Genomic DNA, 27,227 nt, shown 5'->3' on the forward strand with positions numbered 1-27,227 from the left:
ATAACATCTGCTAAATATGTGTACGCGACCAATTACATTTTATTTTATGATTAAATTACATAATTCTGTAGTCTTTGTGCGCAAATATTCAAGCTCGTACGGTAACCAAAGGAATGTGTCACACCAATGTAGACCTGTAATGATGTCAACTTGTTATTTACTTTCCAAATCTGAATGACTGAGCAAGGCGAAAAGAGAATTAATCAACCACTATGTGACTCGGCAGGCGAAAAATACAGAACTGTGGGGGAGGGGTATTGACCGCTAAGGCCACATACAATGTCGGGTTGCACCATGAAAAGACTTCAGCTGCTGTAGCCCTTTTGTTTGACTAGATCCAACCAACCCAGGGTTTTTGGCCTTCGTGCATTTTAGTAATTTTTAACAAAACTAAGATTATAATGACTGCAATTCTTCAATCTTGGAATTCTGACTAATTTAAAATATATATTTTGKGATTACCGTTTAGCATATTCTTGATTGATGTCGATCTAAAGTAATACATAGGCCYAGTTTGAAATTATATCACAAAATACGTTTTATATTGGGTTGCAATGAAATTAATCAATAATTTATATTAGACTTTTAAAATGTTCAAATGCAATATAAAAAAGACAAGTAGGCTACCAAAGACAATACATTAATCTAGCCACAATGCTCTTTGATTGTAGTTTTGCAGTGCCCATGTTCTGAGACCACATGAAGGCCTACATTATGTACAAGGCAATATAATACAAATTACTTTTTTAAACCATAACAAATTGCACAATAAAGGTCAAACAAAGCCATTCACTAGCACTAGTTGCTCTAGCTGTAAAGGAAATTACTTGTGGTCAACATGATAATAACCACATGGTCATTTAGTTACATTTTACTGGAAGGAATTTCATGTTTTAAATAAGCAGGTTTAAGGTCAGGTGCTAGATAGATAGATAGACTGTCATGACCTACAATAAAATAAATTGTAGGTCATGACAGTCCCCCCCCCCTCCATTCAAGTCAATTCAAAGGGCATTATTGACATGGGAAACACGTGTTTACATTGTCAAAGCAAGTGGAATAGACAATAAACAAAAAGGGAAATAAACAACAAGGGAAATAATCTCTCTCTCTCCCCCCCCCTCTCTCTCTCTCTCTCTCGATGAGTGTTTGCTGCCGTCTCTTCGTTTCATTCTCAGAATCGCTGGAAACTCTATTCCACACATCCCCAGCGTTATTTAGACGTCAAGCTTCTTTAAACTTTACATCCCACACAAACATTCGCGAGGAAATATATTTTAGACCGTTTATGTTACCTTCGGAACGCAGAGATTGCACCGGTGTTCAGAACTTGAATTATGATAAGCAAAATGGGAGGAAAGTCGTTTCTTGCTCACTGAAGTTGGAGGCTATCCTAGTGGAAGAGGTGGCGGCAAGTCGGCAACACCACGAGCTCACCCTCTGAGAAAGGTAAGTTAAAACTTTCGCTCAAGTTTMATGAATTGTAACATTGTAATTTCATGAATGATACATTGTTGCATGTAATTACTTGCTGAACTTAGTAACACTGTTTATTATGAATCATTTACTGGGTCACATTAATCACTTTACATGTGTATAAATGTTTCCCGAAGGAACATTGTTCTTTATTTGTAATTTTATTAGTATTAGTAGTAACGAGCTAGGCTTATCAAAACSTTGCCCTTTTATTTTGACATAATAGTCGAAATATTGTATATTTGGGCATAAATGAACGCTTTTGTTTTGAACTACAAGACATAAAATGCATAAACTTTTGGTGGCTATTGTTTCCCAGATTTTTTATTATTAAGTTTGAGTATTTAAAGTTACTTCATCAGTTTTCTTTCTCATATACTCTGCAAACTGTAATGATATTGGCTACATTTAAAGGGTATTGCACATGCTGATAGTTCGCAATGAGTGGGGGAGGGGAAGTTGATCCAATACACCACCAGACGTTGGTTTCACTAGTAAGTAGCCTGCTGCCACGGTTACTTCTTGTTACAGTATCAGTCAAAATGGTGACATTTAGACCATGTACAAAAACAATCTTCACCCTCATGCCTATTCAAGAAATCATTTAGAATGCTAATTGGGCATTAGATTTTACAGTTGGTTTATTTCGTTATGTTTACACATGACATTACAWTAATCTTTAAAGAATGATTATACTGACTGTTGGCACTTTATTTCTGAAGGGTATTGGGGAAGCTTCAGGAACAAAGACTGGGAGGTTTGAAAGAGGCATCATCACGTCATGGGATGTAGCCTAGGCCTATATGGCACCACCTCTAACACCTGTTGATCTGGTGATTTATATGGTCGAGCTGTGATTTTTCTAGATCTAGGTCCTTACTTTAGACACAAAATATGGTGATGTAAAGACTACTTGGGCTCTATATTAACGTAAAGTCATTTCCATCCTCCCACTTAAGTTTATGGGATAATGTGCAGACATGTAAGACTTGACAACACCCACCAACATTCTTCAATGTATGGCAACAGTTCACCAGTACAGTGACACTGGAATTATCTTACTCCAACTCCAAATATGATCTTCCAGTAATAAGGAATTTGAACTAATAAAAGTGTAGAATCCCACAACAAAAATGAGCTCGTTGTGCCTGTGTCCACTRGTTTGGTTGTAGATTAAACCAAATGAGTCATAAAAAACAACTGGTTTAGTGCCATCTATTAAAAGAACAATAGGGGTGTATTATAGCGTAATTGCTTGTCCTCGACGACTCGAGGCTTTTCCATTTGTTGAATTCTACAAGCTWTTAGAGAGTGGTAATGTTGGAACCCATTAGTAAGCTATGGCTGTGTGAACCTTGGTAGAATGGCACCGTGTTGGACATGGAGAGGTAACAGTGAGTGGTAACAGCAATGCTAAATCTCCATGATATCTGAATTGGTTTATGCCTCAGTGAACATTCTGTTCTGGGAGATTGTATTGTGATTTTTCTTCTGATAGGCTGTTTCAGAAGACTCAGATAGTTTATACTTGAGTGTCTCAGCGTTCTAGGGGTATATGTCTACTGAAGGTTCAGTGAGCTTGTTTGAAATGACACTACACCTTTTGGCTTTAGTGTTTGTTGACTGTGTGTGTTCATGTTATAAATGAGCTCCAGGGCAATGATACAGTTTATGTTTCAGATGTAATCTTTGTCCTCAGTCAGGATGTAGTTTTTTTTTACAATTACATTTTTCATTTGTTCAAATAGACAAGTTTTACATGTAAAAGAAACATTCATTGACGAACAAGAGAAAGCACCGTAACACACAAAAGGTAGCCTATTACCCTCCATGGCATGGACCAATAACACAAACCCTCCAGTCTCCAATGTCCCACACTATAGGTTAATGGTCATTTAGACATTCTCCTTCAGACAGTAGTTGTTTCATTTGGGTACACATTTTTTAAAATTTCGTTACAAATGTGTTGGTTAGCCCTTTCTGCAGGAGATAGAGGTTATTTTCTGTCAAACTCCCATTTGTTCACAGCAGTGCTTCATTCCCCATACACCAGCAGTACCTGAAATTAGCCCCACATACAGAAATCCCATGTGAAAACAACCACTCTCAATCTCAGCATTTGTCCAAATGTTTATGCAGCAATWTTTATTCCTAATAGAACATGGGAGGAGAGATGGCAAGCCCTCCCTTCTAGAGGGGTTTATTAAGGTTCACGTGGGCCACCAGTGTTGGCAGGCCAATACATTACATAGAAGTAACACTCATTGAAGTACAGCCTTTTTCAAGACTACAGCTATTTATTTGGGACCAGGGGTGGCTGTGCCTTTATGACCTTACAATTGTGTTCAGGCTAGGCTATAGAGACAAGTTGGAGGTCTGTCCAGAGTGGACCGGAGGCCTGAACAGAAACCTCGATGTACATGTTGATATGGCAACTGCTCTCTTGCTCGCTGCAGCTGCAAACCAATGTCTATTCTCGGACCTAAACTGTAATGATTGTTAGAGCCCTTGTTTGAAAGCTGTAGAATCGAGATACCCCCCCCCCCCTCCATTCTGCTCCTGTTAAAGCACTAAAGTAATTTATGCATATCCAATCAGTTATGCTGTGAGTTGTGTAAGCGAGCATATAGGATATGTATGTATATACAGTACCAGTCCAAAGTTTGGACAAACCTACTCATTCTAGGGTTTTTCTTTATTTTTAGTATTTTCTACATTGTAGAATAGTGAAGACATCAAAACTGTGTAATAACACAAATGGAATCCTGTACTAACCAAAAAAGTGTTAAACCAATCAAAATATATTTGAGATTCTTCAAAGTAGCCACCCTTTGCCTTGATAACAGCTTTGCACRCTCTTGGCTTTCTCTCAACCACCTTCACGGGGTAGTCACCTGGAATGSATTTCAATTAACAGGTGTTCCTTGTTAAAAGTTMATTTGTTGAATTTCTTTCCTTCTTAATGTGTTTGAGCCAATCAGTTGTATTGTGACAAGGTAGGGGTGATATACAGAAGATAGCCCTATTTGGTAAAAGACCAAGTCCATATTATGGCAAGAACAGCTCAAACAAGCAAAGAGAATTAACAGTCCATCATTACTTTAAAGACATGAAGGTCAGTCAATCTGGAAAATGTCAAGAACTTTTAAAGTTTCTCAAGTGCAGTCGCATAAACCATCAAGTGCTATGATGAAACTGGGTCTCATGAGGACCGCCACAGGAAAGGAAGACCCAGAGTTACCTCTGCTGCAGAGGATAAGTTCATTAGAGTTACCAGCCTCAGAAATTGTAGCCCAAATAAATGCTTCACAGAGTTCAAGTAACAGACACATCTCAACATCAACTGTTCWGAGGAGACTGTGTGAATCAGGCCTACATGGCCAAGTTGCTGCAATGAAACAACTACTAAAGGACAACAATAAGAAGAAGAGACTTGCTTGGGCCAAGAAACACAAGCAATGGACATTAGAGCAGTGGAAATCTGTCCTTTGGTCTGATGAGTCCAAATATGAGATTTTTGTTTCCAACCGCCATGTCTTTGTGAGATGCAGAGTAGCTGAATGGATGATCTCCGCATTTGTGGTTCCCACCGTGAAGCATGAAGGAGGTGGTGTGGGGGTGCTTTGCTGGTGACACTATCTGTGATTTATTTAGAATTCAAGGCACACTTAACATGCATGGCTACCACAGCATTCTGCAGCAATACGCCATTCCCATCTGGTTCGCACTTAGTGGGACTATCATTTGTTTCTCAACAGGACAATGACCCAACACACCTCCAGGCTGGGTAAGGGCTATTTGACCAAGAAGGAGAGTGATGGAGTGCTGCATCAGATGATCTGATCTCCGCAATCACCCGACCTCAACCCAATTGAGATGGTTTGGGATGAGTTGGACCGCAGAGTGAAGGAAAAGCAGCCAACAAGTGCTCTGCATATGTGGGAACTCCTTCAAGACTGTTGGAAAAGCATTCCAGGTGAAGCTGGTTGAGARAATGCCAAGAATGTGCAAAGCTGTCATCAAGGCAAAGGGTGGCTACTTTGAARAATCTCAAATATATTTAGATTTTTTAAACACTTTTTTGGTTACTAGATGATTCCATGTGTTATTTAATAGTYTTGATGTCATCACTATTATTCTACAATGTAGAAAATAGTACAAATAAAGACAAATATTTGAATGAGTAGGTGTGTTCAAACTTTTGACTGGTACTGTGTGCCGTGTGTGTGTCATAAAAAAAAGAAAGCAAGAGATTTGTGTGAGGGGAAATACAGAGGAATTCATATTCACATTTAAACACACACTGCAAAGTATGGTTTAGATTTGTTTGTTGACCAATATCACAGTGTAATTGGGTGGCATTTACTGTGAACTCATGATACAATTACAGCATCCGAAAGGAATTCCCAATATGTGTGACATTGTATTGTCCCCAATGAGTTGTGAAGTTGTTTTTAGTGTGGGAAAAAAAGTCTGCGGTGTGTCCCTTCTCTAGTATTCTATTGCTGTATTTTTTTCTTGAGAATCTTTTGTTTGTTGTGAATAGTCACCCTTGAATCATTACTGTATGTCAGTTTCTATTTTTTAGGAATTAGTGTCTTAGACATTTGATTGGAGAGTATATGTTGGAGCTCAGAGAATAAAAATATCACTGTACCCTGCGATTACATCTTGGTAATTTCTCTATTCCAAGCTGTTAAATATTGCTGTGCATGTGACAATTTTTTTTATGTTACATTTATTTAACTTGGCAAGTCAGTGACGGCCTACACCAGCCAAACCCTAACGCGGACGATGCTGGGCCAGTTGTGCACCGCCTTATGGGACTCCCAATCACGGCCAGTTGTGATTCAGCCTGGAATCGAACCAGGGTCTGTAGTGACACCTCAAGCACTGAGATGCAGTGACTTAGACCGCTGCGCCACTCRGGAGCCCAAAAATCTAATCTACTGTAAATCTATCATTAACCAAAGTCCAAACAGTGTATTTTTTCTAGCAATGGGACATAGTCACTGCAGTTAAAAGAAGATAACATTGAAGTTAATAATTCATGGTGTTAGTTGTAATGATTTCTGATGCTCGAAGTWTGTTTGTGTTGATCATCCGTCTGCTCTTGGCCATGGCCAAACTCTGTCTGTTAAGGTTATCATGTTTCCAGGATAACCCTGTCCTTGAATAGTGGCTCTGGAATGGATCCCAAACATTCATGTGTAGGATGCCAGAGATAGTCTACCTCAGTTAGTTGTTATCTCTGCCATTTCCTGCCGTTTGTAGTTTGAAACAGCCATACGCTCTCATAATGATACCACTGGAGGTTCTGAGAGGTTGACTAACACCTAGACACTGTGACAAGTAATACAGACTTTGTCTTGTATCTGAATTCACGGCCCTACCATTTTAACTTCTCAGAAAAAGCTGTTTGGTTGAGATCTGAGAATTTTTATTCCTTAGATATCTTAAACCCACACCTTGTGATAAGCTAAATGGTAAAGTAATAACCAAATGCAAGCGGTTCCTCTACCATGGTGGCGTAGACTAGGGCACTCGGCCAAACCAGCTATTGGCAGCGTGGAGGTCCTATATAAATAGCTCTGCGTTTGAATAGATAGTTGTAAATCATTACAGGAAGCCTTGGTTTAATGATTAAGCGGGCAGAAAAGTCACTTTCAGTGGAGGTGTATCCTTCCTAAGTCCTTGTTTCAATGAAAAAGAAAGCACTTGAATAAGGAGAATTTTAGACATGTTGGCAAGCCTAACAAGCAATTTGTTTAGACTTAGGAATATTGCGTACACATAGGCTAGTAGCTTTATGATTAAGTTTGGGTTTCTTCTCTGGGTCCTATGTTGGCATTATTGGCAATTTACATAAAGGTTGWATGTTGAATAGCTTGTGATTGATTATGAGCCTGTGATGTCACCATCCCAAGTGTTTTTACCCACTGTGGTGATGAGTTGGGCAATGTTGTAAGGGACAGAGAGGAAGATGTTCAAGAGGAAGTAGGAGGATAGGGAGAATTTATTGATTTTGACACTGATCTATAAAGGCGGGGGTACATGTCTGCAATAAACTGTGAAAACTGCATAGAACGGTGTTCTAGTCATAAGAGCCAATATCACTCATCTTCAGCCTGTCTAGGCAGTGTTGAGAAGTATCTSCCATGCATATATCTTTTTGCCTAAGTCTTGGATTAATGGGTTTGGATATATGCACCAATGTCACTCAGGCTTTATGTTACGGTGTTCATGCTTTACAACATGTGAGTCAGAGAATGGGTTGGAATGATGGTCATGCCCAGTATTTCCATGGACTGTTACTTCTTGCCTGTCTGACCCTGGTGCAATAAAGGCTCTGTRGGGGTCTAAAGGTGTCAGCATGCTTCAGTTTGGCTGGCGCCTAGCCAAACCTGGCTAACCAAACGAGTGTGCTCTCATATTCCCTTAAAATATCTTCACTTGAAAAATGAGAAAAGCGGCAATAGTACTGTTTGTCCGTTTTGAGACGCCGTARCCAGTATACATTTCCTCAAAATAGTCAGAATTAATCTAAGATAACTCATGAAATCTGTCATTCAATTTAAATTTTTTACTGAGGAGATCTTAGTCGGGCAATTTTACATCTAAGATGTTTGGTGCAATATTTCTCAACAAAAATTTTTGCATGGAAATGAGTTGTCTCGTTGACTGACAACAAAGACTTTATTGAAGAATCCCTACTGTTGACCAGTTACCAATGAAGGGGCGTAGACTTCGGCTCCGAACTTTTGCTTGCCTCCAGAATTTTTTTGTGTGCCCGAACAGCCCAAAAACAACCTTGCCAATGACCAAACAAATAAAATGCAGTCATAATATATGCATGCATGGCTTAAATAATGCATGTTTTACCGAAATTACATTGCATTTCCTATTCTCTAAATCAGTCTGTCGTATTTGTGTATAGAGAGTTATTATCCTACCCATGTTAGATTACGGAGACATAATCTATAGATCGGCAGGTAATGGTGCTCTCGAGCTAGATTCTTTACCATKCGGCCATCAGATTTGCCMCCAATGCTCCTTATAGTACACATACTCTTCTGTAAACTGGTCATCTCTGTATACCTGTTGCAAGACCCACTGGTTGATGCTTATTTATAAAACMCTCTTAGGTCTCACTCCCCCCTATCTCAGATATCATCTACTGCAGCCCTCATCCTGCACATACAACACCCGTTTTGCCAGTCACATTCTGTTAAAGGTCSCCAAAGCGCACACATCCCTGGGTCGCTCGTCTTTCCAGTACGCTGCAGCTAGCCACTGGAACAAGCTGCAACAAACACTCAAACTGGACAGTTTTATCTCAATCTCTTCATTCAAAGACTCAATCATGGACACTCTTACTGACAGTTGTAGCTGCTTTGTGTGATGTATTGCCTCTACCTTCTTGCCCTTTGTGCTGTTGTCTGTGCCCAATAATGTTTGTACCCTGTTTTGTGCTGCTACTATGTTGTGTTGCTACCATGTTGTCMTGTTGTGTTGCTACCATGCTGTGTTGTCATGTGTTGCTGCCATGCTATGTTGTTGTCTTAGGTATCTCTTTATGTAGTGTTGTCTCTCTTGTGATGTTTTGTCCTATATTTTGATTTAATATATATATWTTTTTTAATCCCATCCCCCGACCCGCAGGAGGCCTTTTCCTTTTGGTAGGCCGTCATTGTAAATCAGAATTTGTTCTTAACTGACTTGCCTAGTAAAATGAATAATAAATAAAACATTAAAGCAAGCTATTGGCTCCATACAATCAATAGTCTAGTCTACTCATGGACGAMGGTGTCTGTCGCCAATCACGTACTGTTATGAGAATCATGGAGATGTGTACCAATAGGCCATCACTGGTTCTGTCAGACAGCCATCTCTTTCAGGGACATGATGGAGTGAATGGCTATTGGMTAATCTAATCATAAACACTGCAGTCAGGAATTTCTGTCCTGTTGTCAGATTTGCATGCATGTATTTACAGGCTATGAAATATTTAAAGCTTGTGATATAGCGTGAATGGTACCGGTTGATCCACACAGCCTGTATAGAGGATAATAGTGATGGGATAAAAATTGATACACTAGAGTATCRCAATATTATTTTTGACGATATTATATAGATTATATGACTCCAAGTATCAATTCTCAAAAAAAAAAAATAGAATTGCAATAATAAAATACCAGTATCGAATCGCAATACATATAGAATYGTGAGAATCGCAATACATATCAGCACCTAGGTATYGGGAGATTCCTGGCAATTCTCAGCCCTAGAGGAGGATGGATCAAGATTACAAGGTTTATTCCACAACGCTGTAATTGCCCTGGTCGTTCTGCTGTCAGAACCATTCTACTATTCTSGTTCTCCCTCGGTTGCTCTGGTAAATGCCAAGAGTCTAAAAATATTGTCACCGGTAGACCTATGCGATGCTAAACAGTGGATTTTGAGTGTAGCGGATCATAGGTCATGTTCATAATGATAAGTCATGATGAATCCCTTCAATTTGCCTAAGTATCTGTCTCTATCCCATGTGTTCTCCAGGGAGCCACAAAATAAAGGTTATAGATAACTCAGGATAAGGTTTCAAAGGGGGGGGTATTTTACTGAAAACTTGCGAAGTTGACGAGTAAACTACTGGAATTTGCTATCATTCAAGGATTTTATGTTATCTATCAAAAGACTTCATGTGGCTCGTTTGGGTTCTTCAGATTATCACGTGTCTGTAATTTTCTCTGGACCTCTCTCTGGCCTTATCACATGTAAAATATATGAAATAATTAAATCAGATTAAAAAATAGAATGACAAAGCTGTCAAACATTATCCTAAATATAAACCATCGACTTAGTGAAAACCATTGGTGTTTTAAAGAAGGATTTTAAGCCTTGAGACATGGATTGTGTATGTGTGCCATTCCGAGGGTGAATAGGCAGGAAAAAATATAAGTGCCTTTTGAACAGCGTATGGTAGTAGGTGCCAGGCGCACCGGTTTGAGTGTGTCAAGAACTGCAATGGTGCTGGGTTTCCCGTATGTATCAAGAATGGTCCACCACCAAAAGGACATCCAGCCAACTTGACACAACTGTGGGAAGCATTGAGCTAGCATCCCCATGGAACGCTTTCGACACCTTGTAGAGTCCATGCCCCGACGAATTGAGGCTGTTCTGAGGGCAAAAAGGGTGGATGTAACTCAATATTAGGAAGGTGTTCCTAATGTTTGGTATACTCAGTTTGGCCAACATTTTTATTATGATTATACAAACTCGATCTTTGGCATAAATGCAGAAATGATGTCAATGGTCAATATGCATGAAAGTTCAAGCAAGTCGTGTATGGATTCTATCCTGTCCTGTGTGATCTTGTGTAGGACGCAAAAGAACTAGGGCAAAGTTAGTCACTGGTGGTTGAAAAGCTGCCAGCTGAAATGATGCTTTGATATTACTATTCACTGTACTACTCAATAAATTACGCCCTCTAAGTCCCTGATGTAGACCTACTACATCCCTTTAGATTTTACAACCCATGTAACCCTTCAATATTAAAACTACAGAAACACAGTCATCTTCAAACTGTTGTCAGTAAGTCACCTCTATCCAGGCAGGCAGGTGTGGGAGAAGTGGTTTCCCCTAGAGACAGTAGTGCTACCATCCCCCAGTCCCCACAGTTTCCCTCCAAGCCCACACCGCCTGTCGTTGAGTGAGTCATTGAGAAAGGCAGACAGTGATGCAGAAGTACTTGTTGTGACTACCTGATTGTGGCATCATTAGTTATCCTTCCCTACCCCCTATCTCTCTCTCTTCCCCCAATGGTCAGGCGAGACTGCAGCCCAACCAAAGGCGGATTTTACTCATCAGAGCAGTTCAAGAGAAAATGGCTGCTGTTTCCAGGTCTTGTTTGCACATCTGTCAGGAGGTGACTGTACAGGAGAAAATGGGGTCCTTGGCATGTTGGTGTAGAATGTGCCTTCCTCTCTTTTTTGTAAACCTCTTTTTTYTCTCAATTTTGTAGTGTCCTGTTTTTCTACATCAAACACTTTCAAAACCTACACACACTACAGCCAGGCATTTTTCTTAGCTTTACTGTCTTTGTGTTTTATCTCTGAATACWTTGATGGCATGATGTCTTATAGCTTATGTCAGGATTTATTCTTTACTTTTACACTTAATTTCTCTTCATATTGGACACTTTGTTGTGGTTGATAAAAATGTTTGGAAATAAGGATACATTTGTATTTTGCAAGGGTTTTGTGTGTTTTCTCAACAATGTTTGGACGTGGCTGTGTTTTCTATTTCTTCAGTATATATCCAATCAGACTTCTCTAATCTGAGAGAGCATATTGCTCTGTACGTGAGTTTCACACCACAAACCATCCACATCCATTTTTAGGATAGACAGCAAAAATTTGCATTTGCGACTTATTACATCCACTCATGGTGACCTTATCATGAAGACTTACCACAGCTTCCCCGGCTTGTAGGTTGTCTGTTTGTTAGATCTAGGAGTATAGTTAAAGCAGTTCATATTTTTACAGTATRAATTTAAGTGGCTGGCATTCCTGTTTGTAGTGCACCAGTGTGGTTATCTACCATCAGTTGACCCTTCCCCAAATTTTAAACCTCACAGTTGGAGAGGGTAAGACATCTGACCTTAGATCAGTGTGCTGGAATGACTGGACGTGTTTGTGGAAACACTGCAATAAATACAGTTTTGAATGGGCTGGAACACTCATGAAATGCTTATATGACAGCAACTCAATTTTGGTTTGAGTCCTGAGATCTTTTTGGTTAAGCCATTTTACCTGTTGCAATGTGTTTACTTACATGGACATTCAACCTGATGTGGTGCTTTTTCCAATGACTGTTTTTTCAAACAATGCTAACATGTTCATACAAACGGCAGCCTACAGACTCACACAAACATCGACGACATCACACCTGCCCAGATCCACCTGCTCACACCCCCATCTCCAATGCCCGCATCACACTCTCCACCACATGGTGTCAATCTGCACCATTTTGTTTCTCTCTGTCACCCACGCACTTTCAACATTTAGATAATAAAGCATTTGACCTTTCCATTGTGTTAACGATGGAGGATTGGTTGATTTCCAGTTAAATATATGTTTTTTCAACATGATTGACAAAGGTATCGTCCAATCCATCGTGTATATCACTGCACCCATATATGCCATGTCTTGAAATATGCAGACAGATGGATTAAAAGTACATTTACATAGTAATACTTCTGACAGCCAGCTTTCTAACTCTGCCCATAATGTTTTTGGACTTTATAGAATTCCCAGATGGGATGGATTATTGAGACATTGTTAGTTTTACACTCAAGACATGACTCGGTTATTGTATAATAAATTCTATACATTAGTTTACACTGGATTAAGTGYACATTTTAGTTAACTAATGTCATTAGTTATGTTCCAACATTCCCTCCATCTTGTGCCAGTATCAGTTATTTTTAAGTCTTAGTTCCAATAGTTTAGATATTTTTCTAAGAGATTGTCAGTTGGATAGGCTCTCTGCAAGGTTTTGTGTAGCTTACCTATCATATGAATATCCTTATCTGATTCAAATAGGATTCCCTCAAGATTGCTCTGATGTCCACACGATTTCACACAAAAAAAAATGGAGTTATGAAACTTAAGTATTCATGTATTTGAAAATATCTACTTTGGTCAGTCAAATTGCTTTTTAATTCTGTCATGGAAATAAATGTGTTTCCTATTATCAGGTAATTTATGTTTTTATGCCTTTAGTTTTCCATGTGAATTCTGAAAAGCTATCCAAGGATTGTTCTTTTCCAATGAGTTTCTAATGGCTCAGGCAGCTAGTATAGATGCAATTTGGTTCATAGCAACTACCAGTTAATTGGACATCCAGTTAAATTGTGTTGTACTTTGACCACAGCCTCAAGCATAACACTCAGTTACAACCTAAACACCGTAGCCTGGATGAATGAATGACTGGATGGTTGCTGCTGTTGTACTTTGACAGTAAAGTAATCCCCTTTACTGTGCAGTAAACATGCTAATGATTTCCCTAATGAGTCACAGGGCTGACCACCACTGGGAAGCTCATCACTGCCCAGTGGGATGTCCATTTGTCTTCTACTGCAGTGTAAGTCAAGTCCTGGGATATGCTATTGAGGCTATATGCAATTGCTTGGGAACGGTGTGAATGCGTGCATCAAACTAGGACAACCATTTGAACAAGACAAATGTACTTGAAATGGATCTGACGAGAGGCACTACACTATAGTACATTTTGTATGTACCTGATGTACACTTATTACAACCAGTTATGTTTCTTACCAGCTGTTTATGCTGTAATACCAACATTTTACATCTGCACTCGATTTTTTTTTTATTAGGAAAATAAATTTTAAAAAATCCTGAAGGAATTATGTTTTTCTCTGCTGTTGACTAAATCCATTGATTAGTAACGTGTAGTGAATGATGCGAGGGGTCAACACGATGATATAGTCTGATTAACCATGATGATATGAGGGATGTGTCTGTCTCAAGTTGGGGTCTACCGCTGGCCGTTGATGGGTGTCTAGTCTACAGCTAAAGGAGAAGTTTACTTTTTTACGACCAAATCTGTCATTTGGATGTAAGTGGCATGTTATAACCCAAMACATTTAAATTGTGTCATTTTTCTAACTTTATCCGCAATGTTAGATTTGTGCAACTGAAGCTGTTTCCTATGCAGAGCTGTGCAGGCCGGGGGTGTCCATATATTTTACCGACACACCTGTGTTGTACAGCTGCGTAGGGGAAATGGTTCAAATCGCATAAAATGGAATATAACATTGCGGATAAAGTTTGGTATGACACAAYTTCATGTGTACAACATCTAAAGACCTGCATCACTMTACTGAGAGCRTGTCTGTTTTTCAAAGCACTTTGTTTGTTTTTTGTTCATTTGTTATTTTAGCGCCCATACTGCAGAATAATGATGCGGAAGTCAATTGCTGGTTGGGGTAAGTTTCTCAAAAACAAGTGAAATCCCCACAAAGTGTATTACATGTAGGTTACATCTAAAATACAGATTTGGTTGTAAAAAAAGTGAACTTCTCTTTTAATGTCCATTCACCCTCAGGGAATAAACTCAGTCTCATGCAATCTCTTTGGAGAACATTGGAAAGCAATCTTGATTGGTGGGATGTAGGGTTCTATAATGAGCTGATAAATGTAATCCTTATCCTACATGTGGTATTAGAGCCCTGAAGCGTATGGGAATTCCCATGTAAAAAGCCCTATGRTCACCAACTTGAAGTTCATAGGAGAACATCAAATTTGGAGTAAAATGAAAGCTAAGTGTCTATATTTGAGAAATTAAGACATATATATACATTTTTCAACCATGTTCCATCCTACAAATTAGGAATAAGCAATGGCTTTGATTTCGGGTCAAATATGGTTAAAGGGGTCTTAGAAGACATCTATCAGTATAATTTACTATATTGTACTGTGCTGAACTATGTTATACATGCTGTGCTGTGATGTCCAAACTTGTGAAACATAGATGGACCGGACCAACCAAATTGGTCTTGTTTTCAAATTTAACCTTTATTTAACTAGGCAAGTAAGTAAAGAACAAATTTTTATTTACAATGATGGCCTACCGGGGAAGAGTGGGTAAACTGCTTTGTTCAGAGGCAGAATGATACATTTTTTCCTTGTCAGCTTGGGATTTGATCCAGCAACCTTTCGGTTAATGGCCCAACCACTAGGCTACCTGCCACCCCAGGTATCCTAATAATAATAACCAGAGTGTAGAATTATACCCAAAAATGCAAAGGAGGATATTAAAATCTTCTACCTTTGTACCTATTAAGGATACATCCCCATGAAGAGAATAATATTCATAATTATGCATTTCTGTGTAGTACAGATCAGTGACCCATGTCGTTCTGTTACCATCCCTCTTACTGTTTTCATCCACTTCACTTACTGTAGTTCAATAACCAAAATAGATTTGTTCAAACTCAAGGTGTCATCATAGCGGACACCCCCTTCTTTCTGCAGAAATAGACATTTAAGAGTTTTTGGAAAACATGGTCACATAAAAAACCAGAGGAAGATTTTACCTTCATTCTGTTACCTAACTTTGCATCTGCACTGTTCTTGAGTAAATGTGTTTTTGTAAAATGTATGGAAATTGTCCCTTTGCATAGAGTTGTATGGTTTGTTTAACTTTGCAATCAATGGCTTTTGTTTGGCATTCTTTTAAAGTGAAAAATGTTGCTTTGGAATTGCCTATGTAGATTGTGTACCGAAAGATGTACATTAGGGTGGCAGATATGTTCTTCCAATGATACTGTATCATAGCTGATACTCAAGTCAGTTTACATAGAATTATGATACCCAACGGATAACATTTTCAAATACGCACAAAAAGCTTATTTCTCTCAAATGTTGTGCACAAATTTGTTTACATCCCTGTTAGGAGCATTTCTCCTTTGCCAAGATAATCCATCCACCTGACAGGTGTGGCATATCAAGAARCTGATTAAACGGCATAATCATTACACAGGTGCACCGTGTGACAATAAAAGGCCACTCTAAAATGTGCATATGTCTCAAGTTGAGGGGGCATGCAATTGGCATGTTGACTGCAGGACTGTCCCAACAGTCCTGTTAATTTCTCTACCATAAGCCACCTCCAACGTTGTTTTAGAGTATTTGGGAGTACATCCAACTGGTCTCACAATCGCAGACCACGAGTAACCACACCAGCCCAAGACCTTCACATCCGGCTTTTTCAACTTCGGGATTGTCTGAGGAGGGGGATGGGGGATGCTGAGAAGTATTTCTGTCTGTAATAAAGCCCTTTTGTGGGGAAAAACTAATTCTGATTGGCTGGGCCTGGCTCCCCAGTGGGTKGGCCTATGCCCTCCCAGGCCCACCCATGGCTGCATCCCTGCCCAGTCATGTGAAATCCATAGATTAGGGCCTGATTAAATTATTTAAATTGACAGATTTATTTCTATGAACTGTAACTCAGTAAACTTTTTGAAATTGTTGCATGTTGTGTGTTCTATTTTGTTCAGTATAATTATGTTTCCAGTTGTTGTGGGGGTGGCGGCCATGGGAGCTGCGTCTCGCAGCTTTGATACAGATATGCCTTCCCTTCTAGCCAGACCCTGCTTGTTATCTAATTAGCCCAAAGAGAAGCAGTTTAGTGGGTTGGCATTGAGCTCTGCAGGCTCTGCAGGCCACCCAAAGTATCACACAAAGGCTTAGCTTAACTAGAACGAAGAAAAAAACTTGTTCCAGCTTTGGTGTTTGTTGTACTTTTTAAAATGTATAATACGTTATTGATCATATTTAAATGTATTGCATTTTGGGTTTTATGATACTCTAAATCAAGCAATGGTTCTCATTCAATAACATGTGGTATGATTATGTATTCATGGAACGCCATAAGGGGAGATTGATTCTCACACCAGCTCCAAATCATAGCACCATCTCTTTTTTTGGGGAGGAAAATTAATGTGAACATTCACACTTAGCCAATATTGGTGGTTATTTCATTTGAGCGCTGCATGTCTGCTGTGCGGTGCAATAAAGCCATAGAGTCCATGTGAAAGAATATCCCAAGGTGAAAGACGTGTGTTATTCATGTTGGGTAACATGTTCGACCCAGCTGGCAYAGGGCCCACTGGTAAATTGGGACAACACTATTCTCTGTGTATTTTGCCGCTGGTTCCTGCTCGTTGCTATGCTACCAAAGGGTGACTCTTGGGAGTGAGTTGAGCTCTGTGAGTGGTGTGGTATGGAGGTTAGAGAGGCCTGCATTTCTTACTGACTGGCTCTACTCTGTATCTGGTCTGGAAGGAAGCTTGTCCCTCTTGTCCAGTTATACCCCTCAAGTCAGACTGAAAGCACAAAATATAACAATGGCCATGATTCAGCATTCTAAATGATAGGTTTAGGATCAAGTTCAAATGTATTGTTCATCTCTGAGGAAGTCTTAACTGTTTTAGTGGGGGTGTTTATGATGAATAACTGGCAGTTTTTGAAGAGGTACAGAGGTTCAATTTTTTTCAATCTTTGGTCAAATGTTGAATATGATTGGCGCTGCCAATGTGAATAGGAAGCATTTTACAATGTATGGTTGTCTACATGGTATTGACTGCATTATGTGTGGTATATCAAATATTTGTTGTCTGCTTTGCCTTCAGTTTGAGATTCAGCTCTACTCTTAAACCGATACATGGGCTTTGATACAAAATAATGTTTCCCTTGTTGCACCTTCAGTTTCAGAATTTTCTCTCAATTAGAAAAGTAAAGTTTCAGTCTCACCTTTGTATTTCCTTCCCTATTATGCATAATATACTGTGTAYTGCCAATTCATTAATATATTGTTGGAAAATGATGAATCATTCCATTGTAGCGAAGCCCTCATTAGCCTGAAGGCTAGCTCATCAGTGGGAACAATAACTAAATTGCTGTGATTCTAAAGGGTTCTGTTTTTATGTTGTTTTTCTTCAGCTCCCAGTAGTTTTGAAAGAATACCAAGTTGAAATGTTCACGTCGGCGCCAATAAAGTGTTATCTGAGAAAGAGATAATGATGTGAAAGTCCCCCAACTTTACCAGTAATTATCCTTACGCCGTGTGCTCTATACAGTTTACTAGATAACGGCAGTATGCATTCAATGCCCTGTAATGCTTTATTAGGCTTCTATCCATCTAGATCAGTGGCCAGGTCACTAATGGAATTGGACGCCGCAGTCGTGTCACAGTAGAGAGATGGGGGAATACTTGGCCTGTGCAGTGGAGATGGATTCGCTGGMTAAGTGACCCGGTCATTGCCATTCTCAGTGGGTCGAAAAGTGCAGCCAATGGGCAAACGGGGGCCCACACTAATGGAGGGAGTTAGTTGSGTTTTCCTTTGTGTGTGCGCTTCTAACCATGGACAGAGACACATTTATGTTCTTGCTTTATCTCTGTATATGAGGACATGGTAGCTTGTCAAGTCATTTGGTTATGATGATTGGGGACCTACCAAGATATACGGTAACCTACATTGTCCCACTCGTTGGGAAGCTTGTTGTCTTCTGAAATTATGTARCTAGCTGTGTAATGAATCTAAAACTCAATGTCTTCCTCTCTCTCTTCCCTAGACTGAGTCCATCTTTACTACATACAGTACCTCCTCCATCGAGGTGGGCTAAGATACAGTACCTCCTCCATCGAGGTGGGCTAAAATGAGTATAACCAGTGATGAAGTGAACTTCTTGGTCTACAGATATCTTCAGGAGTCAGGTATGTATGACTGCCAAACTTCCTGGAACACTCTGTCTGTGTCGGTGTGTGTCGGTGTCTGTCGGTGTGTCTCTGTGTCTGTCGGTGTGTGTCTGTCGGTGTGTGTCTGTCGGTGTGTGTCTGCGTGTGTGTCTGTCGTGTTGTCTGTCGTGTTGTCTGTCGGTGTGTCCCTGTGTCTGTCGGTGTGTCTCTGTGTCTGTCGGTGTGTCTCTGTGTCTGTCGGTGTCTCTGTGTCTGTCGGTGTCTGTGTCTGTCGGTGTCTCTGTGTCTGTCGGTGTGTTCTGTTGTTCTGGTCGGTGTCTCGGTGTCTGTGTGTCTGTCGGTTCTGTCGGTGTATGTCTGGTGTGTCGTGTTGTCTCTGTGTGTGTGTCGGTGTCTGGTGTGTGTCGGGTGTGTCGGTGTCTGTCTGTGTGGTGTCTGTCTCTGTCGGGTTGTCTGTATCTCTGTGTGTCTGTCTCTGTCGGTGTCTTCTGTATGTCTTCTGTCGGTGTCTGTATTGTCGTGTCTGTATGTCGGTGTCTGTCTCTCATGCCATTCATGCTAACCTGTATTTCACAGGTTGAATGAATTATTGAGTTCCTAGCCGCTGTATTTTATTACTCTTTTGTTGGGGCTTTCTTTGAAGCCCGTCATTGGTGAAACGCATGATAGCTCTGGCATTTCAAAATGTATCGCACTGAAAAAGTATACTTGGTACGGATAATTGACTCGCTCCGCTGTCTGCGTTCACTTGTATTTTTTGATAGCATAACATTGACATAAAAAGTGTAGATATGTTTGTATAGGAGTGAGAGGTTTGTGTTGCAGGGTCTCTGGTGTTGTCATTGTACTGACTGTGTTCTCTGTGTGTTCGTTTCCAGGTTTCTCCCACTCAGCGTTCACCTTTGGAATCGAGAGCCACATCAGCCAGTCCAACATCAATGGAACACTAGTGCCCCCTGCTGCCCTCATCTCCATCCTGCAGAAAGGCCTCCAGTATGTGGAGGCAGAGATCAGCATCAATGAGGTGAGACCAGCTGCTCCAGTCCAGGCTGCTGCCTTGGGACACATTCATTAGTGCACACTGTAGCAAAATGTTTTGCAACAGAACACACATATTTTTTTTTGTGTGTGTAAAAGTCCACCGTTTCCTCCCTGTTTCAATCCATTTTCTATTGTTTGGGGCCTAGAGAATAGAACCTTGGACTACCACTGTCAGAACAAACACACACTCTCTATATAAATCAATGGGGTTATATAAGACTGCTTTCACTAATATAGTGAAGTAAATTGATCAAAATCATAAATTATTAAGAATACAAAAATMAATACAAAAATCAATACACTATTGTACTTGGTAAATGAAAACAAATTAAATCCCACCTTTAATGAAATATGGTGTAACCATGGCATGTTTGGCGTTATGTTGGCAGGATGGCACAGTGTTTGATGGGCGGCCCATCGAGTCTCTGTCACTCATCGACGCGGTGATGCCGGACGTGGTACAGACGCGGCAGCAGGCCTTCCGCGACAAACTAGCCCAGCAACAGGCGGCCTGCACCATGGCAGTTGTTGCCGCTAGCAACCAACTTAATGCAACAAAGAACGGAGAGGCCACCGTGAACGGGGAGGAAAATGGAACACACACCATCTGTAAGAATTACTTCCTCTCTGAGCCATTTAGCTGTTGCTAGCTGGTATTTTCGTGTCGTAACTTAGCAGATTATATTTTTCCTACATTATCTCGATACTTACTATGTGAGACAGCTGAATCTCCATAAACCAGCAAACCCAAGCAGGATCAACATCACATTGGTTTATTTGAGCACAGTACTAGTACAGCTTTAAGTGTGTGTGTGTGTGGGGGGGGGGGGTTACTTCAGTACAGTGTGGTTTTCACCAAATGTGAGGTCATTAGTGACATGGCATTGAGTGTTGGTGAATTTGATCCTGCCTTTTATTGTGCCTCCCTAACTGTTCAGATGCTTGTAGAGTTCAGCCAGTGAAACCAGAGAGGTGTGGGTCAGGTGACGCATTAGACTAGGGAAAAGCGGAGTTTGTGGATGTTTGTCAGCCGATCCCACTGGAGTTAAAGTCTAATGTGTGGGTGAGTGGCAGAACATCAGGAAAGACTATCTTACTGTAAATAATGATTACTTGTGCCATGGAAATTCAGTACTGAGAGAGATTGGGTAATTTCTTCAAACTATCATCTTTATTTAATATCGATTTAATTATTGCAATAAGTGAGTGTTGGACCGAGTGAGTGTTGAGTGTTGGACCGAATAACCTAACCAAATGCAGAGTACCATATATAGCTGACACTAACAATGCTTGGTTCAACCCCCCTCATGCAGACCAAGGAGCATCATAAACCACTTTGGGTTTATCCTGTCGTTGTCTTAACCCCACCCTGGCTTAGTTCCCCAGTTGCAAGGATGATTTTGAGACAATGAGGGATTGTTCTACTCCCAAGCTATCCCTAGTAAAACACATTATTGTCTATGTAATGCAGTCTAACTCATTTGTCAGCTCAAGCCATCTTTGGTGACCATTCTCCCAGATTAGCTGCAGGGAACTAGAGTGGAGTCCATTAAAAACACAGACACTAACAGGACAGAAATATCCTCCTATTTGTTAAGTATTAATTGCTAACTACTAATATCAAACAAATCAGGTAAATATGTAATTTTTCTTTCACACTTGTCTGAACAGACAGGGATGCTGCAGCCCCTTAGGATTGCGCTGCAGCCCCTTAGGATTGCGCTGCAGCAAAAACATGTCTGGAAGAAAAACACATTTTATCAATACTGCTGGCAGGATACAAAGATGATTACTGGATTAGCTCTTAGTTCATCTCCCCAAATAGTTGAGCTTTGAACCTGCACAGATTGGGTCAACAAGTATGTTTGATGCGGTAATTGAAAATCTTAGATAACACGGTTATTTAAAAAATCTCACTCTCTGCTTTTTGAAGGCAATGTTTTAGAACTAGCCTAATTAAAATGATTTGRTCTTGAATGGTTACGATTTTGAACGGTGAGAGGTTAAACATCTCAGATGTTTGTCAGAAACGCACTTAATAGATGGAAGCAGTCCAGATAGTTTGTTTTTGAAGCTGAATATGGCACTAGAATAGAAAGATTGAAAATATGGTTCCATTTCCATGTGATATTCTGAATAGTACAGTAGGTACTGGGAGTTGTATGTGTCTAACAGAGGGTGGGTTTGATCTGATTACAGATAACCACAGCGAGCCCATGGAGATGGATGTGGACGTGGAGATCCCAGCTAGCAAGGCCACGGTCCTCCGAGGCCATGAGTCAGAGGTGTTCATCTGTGCCTGGAACCCTGTCAGTGACCTGCTGGCCTCGGGGTGAGTCTCACTGGAATGGGTCAGGGGTGGGTGTAGGGCTGGGCGATATGGCCTAAAAATATATATATTTTTTTCTTCTAACTTATGGGCGATTCACTATCTATATACAGTTGAAGTCGGAAGTTTACATACAGTGTAGCCAAATACATTTAAACTCAGTTTTTCACAATTCCTGACATTTAATCCTAGTAAAAATTCCCTGTCTTAGGTCAGTTAGGATCACCACTTTATTTTAAGAATGTGAAATGTCAGAATAATAGAGAGAATTATTTATTTCAGCTTTTATTTCGTTCATCACATTCCAGAAGTTTACATACACTCAATTAGTATTTGGTAGCATTGCCTTCCACAAGCTTCCCACAATAAGTTGGGTGAATTTTTGGCCCATTCCTCCTGACAGAGCTGGTGTAACTGAGTCAGGTTTGTAGGCCTCCTTGCTTTTTCAGTTCTGTCCACCAATTTTCTAAAGAATTGTAGGTAGGGCTTTGTGATGGCCACTCCAATACCTTGACTTTGTTGTCCTTAAGCCATTTTGCCACAACTTTGGAAGTATGCTTGGGGTCATTGTCCATTTGGAAAACCCATTTGCAACCAAGTTTTAACTTCCTGACTGATGTCTAGAGATTGAAGATGTTGCGTCAATATATCCACATAATTGTCCTCCCTCATGATGCCATCTATTTTGTTGAAGTGTACCAGTCCCTCCTGCAGCAAAGCACAACCCACAACATGATGCTGCCACCCCCGTGCTTTGAACGGTTGGATGGTGTTCTTCACACTTGGCAAGCCTCCCCCCTTTTCCTCAAACATAACGATGGTCATTATGGCCAAACAGTTCTATTTTGTTTCATCAGACTAGAGGACATTTCTCCAAAAAGTACGATCTTTGTCCCATGGTGCATTTGCAAATCGTAGTCTGGCTTTTTTATGGAGGTTTTGGAGCAGTGGCTTCTTCCTTGCTGAGCGGCCTTTCAGGTTATGTCGATATAGGACTTGTTTTACTGTGGATGTAGATACAAGGTTCTTTGCTGTTGTTCTGGGATTGATTTGCACTTTTCGCACCAAAGTACGTTCATCTCTAGGAGACAGAACGCGTCTCCTTCCTGAGCGGTATGACGGCTGCGTGGTCCATGGTGTTTATACTTGCGTACTATTGTTTGTAAAGATGAACGTGTCCTTCAGGCGTTTGGAAATTGCTCAGAAGGATGAATCTACAATTTTTTTTCTGAGGTCTTGGCTGATTTCTTTTGAGTTTTCCCATGATGTCAAGCAAAAAGGCACTGAGTTTTGAAGGTAGGCCTTGAAGACATCCACAGGTACACCCCCAATTGACTCAAATTATGTCAATTAGCTTATAAAGCAATGACATAATTTTCTGGAATTTTCCAAGCTGTTTAAAGGCACAGTCAACTTAGTGTATGTAAACTTTCTGACCCACTGGAATTGTGGTACATTATAAGTGAAATAATCTGTCTGTAAACAATTGTTTGGAAAATTACTTGTGTCATGCACACAGTAGAGTTCCTAGACCGACCTTGCCAAAACTATAGTTTGTTTAACAAGAAATTTGTGGAGTGGTTGAAAAACGAGTTTTAATGACTCCAACCTAAGTGTATGTAAACTTCMGAGTTCAACTGTACATTACCAATCAAAGGTTTGGAAACACCTTCTCATTCAAGGGTGTTTCCTTATTTTTTGTATTTTCTACATTGTAGAATAATAGTGAAGACATCAAAACTATGAAATAACACATATGGAATCATGTAGTAACCAAAGAAGTGTTAAAAAAATTGAAATATAWTYAAGATTCTTTAAAGTAGCCACCCTTTGMCTTGATGACAGCTTTGCACACTCTTGGCATTTTCTCAACCAACTTCACCTGGAATGCTTTTCCAAMAGTCTTGAAGGAGTTCCCACATATGCTGAGCACTTGTTGGCTGCTTTTCCTTCACTCTGCGGTYCAACTCATCCCAAACCATCTCAATTGGATTTAGGTCGGGTGATTGTGGAGGCCAGGTCATCTGATGCAGCACTCCATCACTCTCCTTATTGGTCAAATAGCCCTTACACAGCCTGGAGGTGTGTTGGGTCATTGTCCTGTTGAGAAACAAATTATAGTCCCACTAAGCGCAAACCAGATGGGATGGCGTATCGCTGCAGAATGCTGTGATAGCCATACTGGTTAAGTGTGCCTTGAATTTGAAATAAATCACAGACAGTGTCACCAGCAAAGCACCACCGTGTGTGTGTCGCTCTAGGCTCCCAAGTCCCAGAGATGCTCAACCCAGCACTGACCCAGTCCCTCCCCCTGCCACTCAAAACAAAGAGATGAAAGATCACTTCTTCCTCTATGACAACAAGCAGTTTCAACATTATTTTACTGTAATAGAGAACTTAACCTTTGTAACGATACTCTTTTTATGTCTTCACTCCGGAAATTTAGAACAGAGCAGACCCTAGACCGGTGGAAATCTGTCCTTTGGTCCAAATTTGAGATTTTTGGTTCCAACCGTCGTGGCTTTGTGAGACGCAGATTAGGTGAACGGATGATCTCCACATGKGTGGTTTCCACCGTGAATTAGTAGCCAGCTAATGTTTATATTTAAAGTCTAGCCAATTTGAATATTTTCGCCTGCTAACAAGGTACTGTTGAACTGTTATAAATACACCCTCCTGGCCGTCTCTAAACGTTTGAACAACAGCCTGTTCACTTTGTTTAGATGTTGAAATCAACTGACTTACCTGGATAAAARTATGCATATTTCTCAGAATGAGAACGAGTTGCCAATTTTTTTATGCTCATTGCACATTTATAAAACAGACAGCTAGCATGTAACTGTCTGAGGCTAAAATGCTGCTAGCAGTATGTGGTACCGCAATGCTGCACGTGACAAACTTAGCATTTATTTTCCACAATCATCTTCATTGRTACTCCCGTCGAGTAGGGTCTGCTCTGTTCTACATTTCTGGAGTGAAGACATAAAAAGAGTATCGTTACAAAGGTTAAGTTCTCTATTACAGTAAAATAATGTTGAAACTGCTTGTTGTCATAGAGGAAGAAGTGATCTTTCATCTCTTTGTTTTGAGTGGCAGGGGGAGGGACTGGGTCAGTGCTGGGTTGAGCTTCTCTGGGACTTGGGAGCCTAGAGCGACACACACACACACTGCCGCACACACACTATGTATTGAATTTTTCTTCTATATTCTATCTGTTTGTGTCCAGGTCGGGAGACTCGACAGCCCGGATCTGGAACCTTATTGAGAACAGTAACAGCAGCTCCACCCAGCTGGTGCTCAGACACTGCATCAGGGAGGGAGGCCAGGACGTCCCCAGCAACAAAGACGTCACCTCACTAGACTGGAATGTGAGTTCTCAGTGGTCCATTCCATCCACGTCTACTGTATCTATTCTTACTTGACTGAAATGGTCTGGAACAGACCATTAGAAGCCATCTACACTGAGGACAGTTAACTAACAGTTCTGTTTTACCCCACAGAGCGATGGGACACTCTTAGCAACCGGATCCTATGATGGATTTGCAAGGATATGGACAAAAGATGGTACGCTGAGTTTTGTAGCTTTTTAATTCAATTATACAACAGTGCCCAATGCCCATTCTGAATCATACTGTTATCTGTGCAGATACATTAAACTCTTGTCTTTCACAGGTAATCTGGCGAGCACCTTGGGCCAACATAAAGGGCCCATATTTGCACTGAAGTGGAACAAGAAAGGGAACTGTATCCTCAGTGCTGGTGTAGATAAGGTATTTTTGATTGAATGCATCATGTCGCTCATGTAGCAATCAATTAATATTAGTTCAAGAATGCTGACTGAATTTTTTTGTATACCGCCCAACAATGTTCCTTCAAATGTTTTTGGGCACTGAGCAAATTTCAGTTCTGATGAGAGCTAACTTGAACRTTGTGAAAATTCTGTGCGCGTTTACTATGAACACTGAGGCTGTATCCGCTGTAATTTACTGTTTTAACAGTGACCAAGTAGACTACTGTGGCTATTTGATCATAATGTAGGYCTACCAGAGTGGCCTACCATCAAAAACAATGGAAAAAATGCATCCCATAACATTTTAACATGGAAATAGCTGTTCTATCGTTCAGCCTACAGTAGCARCCAATGTGTGGTGTTCAATGTAGGCCTACATTCCATGAGACTTTTGATAAAAACATGCAGGGCTTGACATTCACCTGTTTATCCACTTGTCCTTCAGACAAGGAGGTGACAACATTTTGTTGTGTTTGATGCAAGAAGCCACTTACAAAATAAAATGCATTATTATTCCCATACCGTTATTACAGAGATAACAGACAAATGCTGCTACCCTCTGCCTATTGGTTACTTAGCTTGTTTAAGCCTGTCTCAAAATACAACACTGCCCCTTTAAGACATATAAAAAAAGCTCTTTACCTGACTCGCTTTTCTAAGATGGCTAGAAATGTTAACGCTGTGTGTTCTTGTAGGAAGCAACCACTCCCACATTTCTTACTACAAATGAGTTATAACTGGACTAATAACTCACCAACCGGCAAAAAATATGAACCGATATGCACACGTGGCTACATGCAGCTCTCACTTTGATCTCAAAACAAGCTCATAATAATTGTGACCACTCATGCTGTAAAACAGTCCAGTTCAAAATGAATGGTACAAATCCATATATGGCAATGGTCTATTGGCATATAGGCCTACTGCAGCTCTGATTAATTATGGCGCACCAGTCTGTGTAGAGTGCAGGGGCCTGAGTCCTGCCTGTCATTGCWATAGAATCCTACTCCGATGCKCTCTGCCTAAAACAAAATCTCTTGCATAGTTTGTTTTTCATACTAAGTCTTGCGAAGTTTGTTTTGTTTCGGTACTTTGCATTGAAAGTGGCTAATATTGAGTTGATTCGATCACAATTCCCACAGTAAAGGGAAACATTGATAGTGTTAACTAACGGGGAAAACTCAAGAAAGTTTAGTGAAGTTCAATCTCATGCTTCTATGCGCAGGCTGATATTTCTTCTGCGCGGCAGTCCCGGGGTAGCAACGTGCACAGCTTAGAGGGAACATTGCCGCTCAATTGTCAAGAGTT

The 27,227-nt window shown here is 40.4% G+C and overlaps 1 protein-coding gene across 1 annotated transcript in view; it reads left to right on the forward strand.

The window, feature by feature from the left end:
* The first annotated feature begins 1,176 nt into the window (after window positions 1–1,176).
* LOC111959423 (F-box-like/WD repeat-containing protein TBL1X) overlaps window positions 1,177–27,227 on the forward strand; it is a 29,631-nt gene continuing 3,580 nt past the window's right edge. Inside the window, exons 1-8 of the mRNA XM_023980951.2 lie at window positions 1,177–1,449; window positions 18,636–18,777; window positions 19,638–19,783; window positions 20,190–20,409; window positions 22,000–22,132; window positions 25,356–25,497; window positions 25,630–25,693; window positions 25,802–25,899. Of these exons, the coding sequence (XP_023836719.1) occupies window positions 18,720–18,777; window positions 19,638–19,783; window positions 20,190–20,409; window positions 22,000–22,132; window positions 25,356–25,497; window positions 25,630–25,693; window positions 25,802–25,899 (861 nt within the window). The 5' untranslated portion in view covers window positions 1,177–1,449; window positions 18,636–18,719. The remainder of the gene's footprint in view (window positions 1,450–18,635; window positions 18,778–19,637; window positions 19,784–20,189; window positions 20,410–21,999; window positions 22,133–25,355; window positions 25,498–25,629; window positions 25,694–25,801; window positions 25,900–27,227) is intronic.

Source organism: Salvelinus sp. IW2-2015, linkage group LG36 (assembly GCF_002910315.2).
Source record: "Salvelinus sp. IW2-2015 linkage group LG36, ASM291031v2, whole genome shotgun sequence".
NCBI lineage: Eukaryota > Metazoa > Chordata > Actinopteri > Salmoniformes > Salmonidae > Salvelinus > Salvelinus sp. IW2-2015.